At 31.6% G+C, this 11,189-nt stretch overlaps 1 protein-coding gene across 2 annotated transcripts in view; it reads left to right on the forward strand.

The window, feature by feature from the left end:
- The window catches only part of LOC145325878 (uncharacterized), a 112,343-nt gene extending 101,790 nt beyond the window's left edge, over positions 1-10,553 (forward strand). For both annotated transcript variants that reach the window (XM_080168855.1, XM_080168856.1), the window contains 3 exons: positions 3,053-3,154; positions 4,649-4,703; positions 10,172-10,553. In XM_080168855.1, coding sequence (XP_080024981.1) covers positions 3,053-3,154; positions 4,649-4,703; positions 10,172-10,474 — 460 coding nt within the window. In that variant the 3' untranslated portion in view covers positions 10,475-10,553. The remainder of the gene's footprint in view (positions 1-3,052; positions 3,155-4,648; positions 4,704-10,171) is intronic.
- The last annotated feature ends 636 nt before the right edge of the window (positions 10,554-11,189 follow it).

Below are 11,189 nucleotides of genomic sequence, written 5' to 3' on the forward strand. Positions count from 1 at the left end.
AAATAGCCTAAAACCACCACAGAACCAGTATGTATATTCTCTGAAGAGTAGAATCCGATCGGTTCATTGGTTACCGAGATCTTAAGGGACAGACGAACAGACAGACGGACGGACAGACATCGTTCTACTTTGTATTATAGATAGCACATCTGCTACTTATTAGGGTATGTCCGTACGTCCGTCTTTATCTTAATGTTAGTGACTCCAAGTTTTAAAAAAACCGCTAATTTTGGAATTTACTGGGTAGTTTTTTTTCTACTTAAATAATTACTTTAAATCATTTGAGATTAAAGACGAAGAAAGTCCCTCAAAAAATCAGCATGTTACGTCTTAAAAACGAGGGATTATCCATCACTTTTTTAGGGGTTTTCTTTCCCACTCGTCATCTCTCCTTTTTATGACGTCATTGAGGGACTTTTTTCGTCTTCTTTGAGATTAGCTTTTAATTATATTAACAGAAAACTCCAAAATTTCATTTACATTTCAAACAATAAAAGTAATATGTATAGATTTAAAACCCAGACAACTAGACCTTTTTCTTCTGTCAGCAAATTGCTTTCTACATTTTTTTTAGCGACTTGGCTGTTTTTCTATTTACGATGCTATTGGCTGATATTCAAAAACCCAATTTTTCTAATTCTCAAACACATTTACACCTACTCTAAAACTGGGTTACACAATATGAAAAAATTCAATCTAGATTTTATAAGAATTTGAGTTATGTAAGAAAATTAATTCATCTTTCTCCACAAGTTTCTTTTTATACAAAATAAATACGTAGAATTGCTAGACTTACTTTTTTTAAAACAAGGATGACAATATCCAAGTAGCGAAGCACAAGAAAATCATGGAGTAAAAATGAATTAAAGGGCAGATGTCAAGTTGTCATAAAAAAAAATAGAGAGAATGAGAGCACAGTGGTCTATTTTGGCATTTTGGTGGACATTTCACCTACCTCTACTCAAAGTCAATTTTCTCAGCTTGTAGTTGATAGAATCGTTTAAAATAAAAAGCATGCGCCTTATTATTACTCAATACAACGTGTATATTCATTTAGAAAAGAAAAACAAAAGCCAACTGGTCTAGAAAATACTTTGAAACTTCGCTAAAATTTCATATTTTCATACTATTTTCTTAAGTGGCAGAGAGCCTAAATTCGATGTTTCTAAGCAATAAAACGTTTAAAAACCTTGCAGCATTAATAAACATTACTGTAGAAATGATTATATAAAGGTAAATGCCCAATCACCAAACTTTGTGCAACATACATTTGATACAACTAATTGAAGTTTCTTCACCTTTTTTACGAAGCTATTTTCTCTTAGATAAGTAATAATACTTAATCTAGTTCCTAATGTTTTCAGCTGTTTAATAGCTAAATCTAGAAATTGTAAAATTTTGTTATTAATATATCCAATAAAATCAATTAGAATACGAAAATTAATTGAAGAAGTTTAATTCTACTGAAATATTTGGGAATAGTCCATTTCGTGGCAACGCACCTTAAGGGGCTATTCGTCGTATTTTTAAGATGGCTTTTGTTAGGCTATTTTAGGTTAGGATAGGGACTATACTTAAACATTTGATGTTAAAATATCATTAAATAGTCTTGTAAAATGGCTAACAGCTGGGCAGCCGCCATTACCCAGCTGCCATATGAATTAGCCCCCACTATTTTTGAGAGTATTTTTAAGCTCAGCACCCATGAAAACCTACCCCTAGACACGATACAAGCCCTATCTACACATTATACTCTTGGCCACTCTCAGCCGTTTTCAACTGGTTCTCTAGCCGTTAAGCGGCTGGTACAAAAAAAATTTAAAATGGTTATTGGTAACATTTAACATGAATAAAAGCAAATTATGTTTCAAGAAGTTGTTTCCTACGTAATAACTAATGGATTTGCCCTGAAATTGGCAAAAAAAAGGCTATACGGCTGAGCCACCAGTCGTTAGCCATCACTTTTCCACCTTTTTGTTTGATTTATGGAAAATAGGCCTACCAAGGAATACTCATGCCAAGTTTAATAACGAAATTCCGATTTTAAGTGCCATTTGCGCATGGAATACGAAAAGGATGCATTAAACCTCCCCCCCCCCTTAAAGAAAATCAAAACATTCATTTTAAATCTCTGAAAGTCTCTTAATCTAGCATAGGCTCTTTGTGGGCAGTTTAATTGCATCAGAAATTAAAATTAACAGAGGAAATAAAAAAATTGTAAAAAAAATGTTTTTCTTATATTTGAATCTGGCCCCTAAAATTAAAGTTAAAATTTTGAAAGAAACCGGGCCCTGCAACAACCTAAACTAAACATGAAACTATGGCATTATACCTGTATATTAAGAATAATATATGGTTTGGTATGTTGCGGGGCCCGGTTTTTGGTGAAAAACTGAAAAAACTGAAAATTATTGCCAACATTTTTTGCAAAAATATTTAGGAAATGACATAATTTTTTTTAAAAACAACTATAAAATGGATAAAAAAAGTTTTTAAAAAATCTAAAACCCCAGTTTCCTAATATATCATGTAATATTATGAATATAAATAGGTTAAGAAACTTCATTGTATCAATGTAACACTGAAAAAAAAATATTTTTTCCAAAGATGGTGAAAATTCAAAGGGCAAAATTCATGATGTGAAAATAATCCTGAACCTTCATGTTTCAAAGTTCATAATTCATCAACCAGTAGTTGAAAAGACAAAAACTCCTCGGTTTCATATGAGATAGGGTATATATTTTCAAAATAAATTATTAATTTTGAGGAATTCCAATGTTGATTTTTGGCGAAATGTCCGGCCTTAGACCGCTGTGGAGAGATGATTAAAAAATTGCGAACCTTTAGTCAAATCTATATCTACTCAGTCTCTTTTTGTTTGCTTTTATAATAGGCTTCACTATATTCAACCTAATCAAAGCTCACTAAATATATAGCCGGGAGGAGGAGGTGGACCTCCCCCCTCACTGAATTCATCTTATTCTATATAAAAACTATATCTTGTCTTAATTTGAAATCATTTCTTAATTTTAAATTCCCCTTTTTTTTCTAGGAACAAAACACGAAAGATATTTCACACCCAGATTAGCCGCGGGGACGAAGTTATCAGAGTTGGCGACTCTGCCGTCTTTCTATCCACTTCTAGACCTGACAGGTAGGTGATGCTGCAATCAATCAATCACATTTCAGCTGATTTTATAAATTTCAATCTATCAATCACATTATCAGCTGATTGTTTGTACTACAATCTATCAATCACATTATCAGCTGATTGTTTGTACTACAATCAATCAATCACATTTCAGCTGATTGTTTGTACTACAATCAATCAATCACATCATCAGCTGATTTTATAAATTACAATCTATCAATCACATTATCAGCTGATTTGATATACTACAATCGATCATTCACATTATCAGCTGATTGTTTGTACTACAATCAATCACAGTATGAGTTGATTTTACATACTACAATCAATAAATTACAGTATCAGCTGATTGTTTGTACTATAATCAATCATATTATCAGCTGATTGTTTGTACTACAATCAATAAATCACATTATCAGCTGATTATTTGTACTACAATCAATCAATTACATTAACAGCTGATTTATATACTAAAATCAATCAATAACATTATCACCTGATTGTTTTTACTACAATAAAATTCTACAATAAATTTCAATCTATCAATCACATTATCAGCTGATTGTTTGCACTGCAATCAATCAATAATTTATCTTCTGATTGTTTGTACTACAATAAATAAATCACATTATCAGCTGATTGTTTGCACTGCAATCAATCAATAATTTATCTTCTGATTGTTTGTACTACAATAAATAAATCACATTATCAGCTGATTGTTTGCACTGCAATCAATCAATAATTTATCTTCTGATTGTTTGTACTACAATAAATAAATCACATTATCAGCTGATTGTTTGCACTGCAATCAATCAATAATTTATCTTCTGATTGTTTGAAATACAATCAATAAATTACATTATCAGCTGATGTTATTTTACAGATTTTTTAAAGGAAATTTGAAAAATAAAAAAAAAATATTATAAGAACTTATTTTCCTAAGTGCTTTGTCTAAACCCTTTATTATAAGGAAGGTAATATTGATTCATTGTATGTGGTAAATGGAGAAAGTTACTAAAAAATCAGGCATGTGACGTCATAAAAATGAGTGATTATCCATATCTTTTTTAGGGGCTTTCTTTTCCACTTATCTTATCTCCCTCATTTAAGACACATATCTGATTTTTGAGTGACTTTTTCCATTTACTTGTATATACTACATATATGTATGTTTTTAGAAAGAAAAGCTTCTATTTGTTGTAAAACAGTTGTTAGATTTGTTTTAGTGGCAGTATAAAAGTTACACATAAAAAAACAATGGCAATCATTGTTTTTTTTTGAGCTTTTAAACTTCATGCATAGTTAAGGAGTGCAGCTACTCTTATGTCATATTAGAAATATTATGTTCTGTCCTCGGCCTGATATGCTTTTATCCTTTATTTTTTTGCAAGATAAAGAATATAGATTTAATATTTTGAAACAAGGAAAATAATATATGAAAACTTTCAGACAAAATTAAGGAAATATCTATAGAAATGAAGTCTTTTATTTTTTTAGACCCTACATTGGAAAGATTGAGGACATGTGGGAATCTTGGAGTGGCAATATGAAGGTAAAAACATTTCTCCAGCCGTTTTCGAGATCATAAGCGTCATTGTTGTTGATGCTATGGATTTCGGTTTGATTCTATACCTATCCACATCATATTAGAAACAATTAAAATAGTTTCTACCTGAAAAAATGGCAGGGGCATACCATCAATGCCATGAGAAGAGTTCAACAATTGCTAGAGTTAGGACATTCTTACCAAGGTTATCCAAGGTGTTCTTTAAAAAGTTTTATATGAGACTAACGGCTACGCCCCTAAATGTTTTTTTTTAAATAATACGATACCTATCTATGTTGCTTTCAAGTCTTTACTATACCTTGCTATGTTGCGTTCAAGTCTTTATACCTAGGTAAAAAAATGGATTTTTTGTGATTTCTCTTGGGAGGGTGGTGGTACCCTCCCCCATAATAGTTAAAAAACCTTCCCAGGGCCTTTAAGAAGCTATCCTGTAGAGGAGAATCATATCAGTTCAGCGGTTAGCGAGATCCTTCTGTACAAACATACACACAGACAAACACACATCCTGTTACTTTTGTATAAGGATTGATTGTTTGTTGATTGATTGTTTTGGCAAGAAGCAACTAAAAATATAGAGTCTTATATGAAATTTAATAAATGAATGTCCAAAAATTATTGTTTTCTTTTCAATAATCCTATTTTATTTTCCACGAATGATTCACATTACATAGATACATTTTTTGCATTTTATAAAAATAATGAAACAGAAATTGAATTGATATTTTCTCTGGAAATGCATTTAAGAAATACAATTTTCTGATAATTTATCAATTATTTTTCATATAAAATTGTACATTTTAGAGACATATATTGATGAATATATAAAGATATATTAAATTTAAATTGATAGATAGAATTAATGATTAAAGTTTATTATTAGAAATATAAGTAATCAGTTTGGTAAACTAATTAGATTTACTGAATTTAAATATACAGATAGATAGACAGATACACACAGTTTGAAAGACAGATGGACAGACTTTTTGTATATAAACGGACAGATATAGAAACAAGGATGACTACATCCATAAAAGCGAAGCACTGAAACGGTAGGACAAACGGACATTAACACTTGTAAAGTGTCTAAACTGAATAATCAGAATATACATAAATGTATAAGAGTCAGAGCAAAATTGTAAGTAAATTTTTTGAAAAACTGCTTGATACAGGATAATGTTTATGGACATACTTACATTTTTAGGACTTGATTATAGAGTTGCTTTGCTTATAATATTGTACTTTGTTGTCTTAGGAATCAGTATACCAAAAATCAGAACAATCGGATAATTAGATCACAAAAAAATTAGTTGTTAAAAATTTAAAAATCAATATGTTTAAAATGGACGCACGGACATTCTGGTAATGATTATAGAGTTTCTACGCTTTCTAAATCGTATCTAACTACTACAGGAATCACCATGCAAAATTTGAAATCGATAGGACAATTCTAACATGCCTAAATTAATAAAAAAAGCTATCCATCTCAGACGTACGGACGGACCCTAATTATAGAAGAGCTTCGCTTTTAATAATTATAGAAAAGCTTCGTTTTTAATGAATAAGTATAAAGATAGTTATATGAATGAAATTAATAACCTCTATGAACAAAGGAGTAAAATCTAAATATGTATTAATATGTAACCTCAATATTCAAACTACACTGGATATTCAAACTTCAAATTTAAAGGGGTTCTACAAAGAATAGTTATTTATCGCAACGTATTATCTTTCCGCGGATATTAATATGAAAAATTATAAGATTAAAACTAGTTTTGTTAGCCCTGAGGGTACGGGTACGGAGGCCCGTGCTAACAATAAGTTTAAACATTTTGATTTTTTTACTTTCTTAACAACAAATTTTTATGTGAACTAATTATCCGATTGATCTGATTTTTGGTATATTGATTCCTGGGACAACAAAGAATTATATTATAAACAATGCAACTGTATAATTAAGTCCTAAAATGTAAGTATGTCCTTAAACAGAAGTTTTGCAACAAATTTACGTATATTTTTTTAAAATTTTTGAAACACTTTTGAATAAATATGAAGTTATTTGGCATAAATCCATATAAATGAATATATTGCATATTAATTATGTATTTACACATTTCATATCCCGAGCAAATAATGAGCAAATTTTCCTTAAATCAAAAAGGAAAACAAAACTACATCATTATCGTTTTCTTACCTATTTTATTCCAGTATGGGTTGGATCGAAACCGATTAATATCCGCTGGATCAGAACTGTTTTAAAGGCATACTATAAAATCATGTATCGTATCGTACTACAGACAATCTTTCTCCGAAATTAATTAAAAATCAACTCATAAATATCATCAAATTTCTAATGGATATATATAGAATTGTACCTTCCGACATAAAATCCTAAAACCTTATACTGTAAAAATGCATTTCCTTACATGTATCTTGTATTTCAGTTTTTGGACTAAGGAAAGAAAACAAAGTAGCCGGTGTCGTCGTATTTTCACAGTAGCTTATAATTCTAGCCCCGCGGTGGGCGGGGATATAATTATAATTTTCCTAACCTAAAATAACCTATTAAAAACTACTGTGAAAAAAAAACACTACTTCGTTTTTTTATAATAATTTTATAGCATTATGTCATACTATAAGTGACATATCAAAAACTTTTTTTCCTTAAAATGCAAAATACAGATTGATATTATATTTCATATTTTGAGATTTATAATTAATCTACAATAAAAATCAAATTGCATATATAGATTTTTTACAGTGTCCCTTATTATTCGTACCTGGTAAATTATAGAAAACTTTCAACACATTCACCTTCAAACTTTGTAGGCGTGCCCTGCACTTAGATTCTTTATCCAGTCTTAAGTAGCGCAGCTAAAATAATAGTTCTGGGAATAGCCCCTTTCGTGGCAACGCCCTTTAAGGGGCGATTCGTCGTATTTTTTGAATGGCTTTTGATAGGTTATTTAGTTTAGGTTACATTGGGTAAGGTGATTGCCCCACAGGGTTAGGCAATTGACCCCGCATGGTTAGAGCCCCCCGCATAGGCTAGAAATAGAAGAAAAGCTATTGTGAAAAAAACGAAAATCGCCCTTTAATGATCGTTGTTACGAAATGGTCTATATTCATATTTTTTGCTTGGCTGTATGTTTTTTTAATATATACTGTAGCTGGAGAAAGTGTCTTAAAAAATTAGCCTTGTGACGTCATAAAAATGAGGGACTATCCCTTTCTTTTTTTGGTTTTCTTTCACAATTCTCCTCTCATCTCCCTAACTTTTATGACGTCATAATGCTGATTTTTTAGGCATTTTGACATGCTACTTAATTCTTTACAGAACATCTTTCCTGGTAGTTATATAAAAATCATTTTAAATTGCTTTTGGCTGCAAAATGACGGATTCAACCGATCTAGGCTTTAAAAGCGCAGCTTTTCTATAATTGGGGTCCATCCGTCCGTTACAGTTGGCTCTTTTCGTTAATTTAAACAGGTTAGAATTGTCCTATCAATTTTAAACTTTCCATGAACAGTTAGGTACAACTTGAAAAGCGCAGCAACTCTGAAACTGTTACCAGAAAGTCCGTACGTTTATTTAAAACATGCTGATTTTTTACTTTTTTGACAACAAATTTTTGTATGTTAAAATTATCTGATTCGTCTGATTTTTGGTATACTGATTCCTATTATAACAGAGTACAATGTTATAAGCGATGCATCTCTTATTCTGCTTGTTCAGTTCTGACACTCTACAGGTATTACTGATCGTTTGTCCTTGCATTTCAGGGCTTTGCTTTTATGAATGTTGTCATTCTTGTTGAACTATCTTCTCTATATATTGTATATAATGTACAGAATCAAATTCTACCCAATTTTGATAGTTTTAGATTGTAGCAGTAGAAATCCTAATAAAAGTTTTAAAATTATTCCAGTTTTGAAATTAAGTTACTGTTTAATTAAATGGTAGAATGAATTCGTCTTTATGTAAAACTAACGGCTACGCCCATAGAGGCCTATAGTGGGGAGTTAAATTCTATAACCCAATTTTTATTAAGGATTTAAAAAGAAAAAGTAACAAAAAGGAGGGGGTGAGGGAGGGTCGACCACACTTCCAATTTTTATTTTAGTTTTCACAAAATTTTGATATTTTTTGTGGGGGGTGTGGGTATTTTTTTCTAGGGACGATTTCTCTTGGAAGGGTGGTGGTATCCTCCCCCAAAATAGTTATAAACATTCCCAGGACCTATGAGAAGCTATCCTGTAAAGGAGAACCATATCGGTTCAACAGATAGCAAGATCCTTGAGTACAGACAAGTAGACATCTTGATGCTTTATAATTTAAAATTTAGTAAAGATCATGAAGATTTTATATTAACTCAGCTTCATTATATATGGCTGTCTCTGTATTAAGAATTAAATTACTGTGTAATAATTTACTGTTTTTCTTTGTTGCTATTGAGCTTCTTATCAACGTCTAATTATATTTTGATAAGTCAACAGTTAGATTATTATCAATATTATGATATAAATTATGCATAATAGGTTCATGTACAGTAGTAGGGGGGGGGGGGGGGGGGAGAAAGTCACTCAAAAATCAGCCATGTGACGTCATAAAAATTATGCATTCTTTCCCATTTCTCCTCTCATCTCCCTCATTTTTATTACGTCACGTGTCTGATATACTGTGTAAATGATCAGTCTAGCCGTTTGTGTAACTATTCCGTCAAGAAATTAGTAGACTAGAATTTAGCAAATTGGTTGACCTAAAATTTGAAGACATAGACTTAGAATCAGTGTTGCGGAGCCGGAGCCGCCATATTTTGTTGGAGCCGGAGCCGTAATTTTCGTTAAAAAACGGCTCCGGACTAGACAAATAAAGAGACTTTTTATAAATTATAATTCGGTAACTATGTTTTGTCATGTGCAAATGCCCCTATTAAGTTTTTCAAGTCCATTTTTATCAAAAATTGAACTTTGAAAACCTTCAAAAGTCAAAAATAGACGCGGGGAAAAAATATGTCGAGTTTTTTCTTGATTTTAGGTCGGAGCCGGAGCCGAACCAAAATCAAACGGCTCAGCAACGCTGCTTAGAATAAAGTTAAATAAAATATAAATAGAGGTTGATCTAGTATTTGTAATTTGATATGGATATATCGTGGATGGAAATATAAAACAAATTGTCGATAGTATATCAGCTTTATTTCATGAATTTTCTTTATCGGAAAAGGAACAGCAGAAAGTGTCATGTGTGACGTCTTAAAAATACACCTAAAAAGGAAGGATGGGAGGAGAAGTGGATATCTCTAAAAAAGAGATGGATCATAAACGTATTTTAATACGTCACACATGACACTTTCCGCTATCCCTTAGGAGAGGCAAGCAAAAATGGTACAATTTTTGCATTTTTGACTTATTAGTAGCATTTGATTTAATTCTTTTAACATATTTTCTATTTTCAGGTTCGAGTCCGATGGTTCTACCACGCAGAAGAGGCGGAGGGGACGGGCAAAGGCGGCCGGCGGGCGGTCGACCTCCGCCTACCCGGCGCTCTCTTTGAATCCTCTCATTTTGACGAAAACGACATCCAAACAATTTCGCATAAATGTGACGTTGTTCCGGTGCAAGAGTTCGCCGCCAGGCTGGCATGCACGCCCGGCCTTAAGGAGGCGATTTACGAGAACAATGAGCTGTACTACACAGCTGGCACATACGATCCAGTGGTTGGAACGCTCACCTTCCATCAGAATGTCTTTAACATTTAGAGTATATCCTACCTGGAGTTATCACTGAAAAAAAGTACCTATTTTAAAAATCTGATATTTGATAAGAACGAAACAAAAATCAAACATATTTTTATACCCAACACCATGATTTAAAAAAAGTCAAAGAAAAGATGCAAAAACCGGTTATCAACACACAAACTTAAATTTAAGCTGTACAAAGTTGTGAATGACCAAAGAAAACCGGTTCTAATCCCTTCACAAACTATGACACATCATAATACAGCAATACTTTGAATTTAAAGTTTCAAAAGTTTTTTTTAAAGTTATGATCATATATATATAATCTCTTTATGTAAAAAAACATATTTAATCTTTTATATTACAAGAAAAGATACTATTTTCTATATTTATTAATGTTGTTAATGTCATATGGTCGCCATATTTATGCTAATGAGTACCTTACTATAAATTCTTAGCAGATAATGCAAAAAAAAGAATATTTTTCTGAGATTTGATTCTCAAATTACAAAAACAAACCTATCCTGGTGGTAAATGTACTTTTTGGTAGTTGTTCTCAAATTTTAGAAGATTTTTTTTGTCAAAGGGATCATATTCTAGTTATGATCAGAGAGAGAGAAGAGGAGACAATGGGCTGTTTATCACACTAGTCCTCAAAGTTTTATAACAACGGTTCCTTATTCGTTAGCTTAACAGCTTTAGGGACTACAGTGAATTTTGATTGGTTGGTTTATTA

The sequence above is a fragment of the Acartia tonsa genome, chromosome 8 (assembly GCF_053477335.1).
Source record: "Acartia tonsa isolate MP-2025a chromosome 8, ASM5347733v1, whole genome shotgun sequence".
Taxonomy (NCBI): Eukaryota; Metazoa; Arthropoda; class Copepoda; order Calanoida; family Acartiidae; genus Acartia; species Acartia tonsa.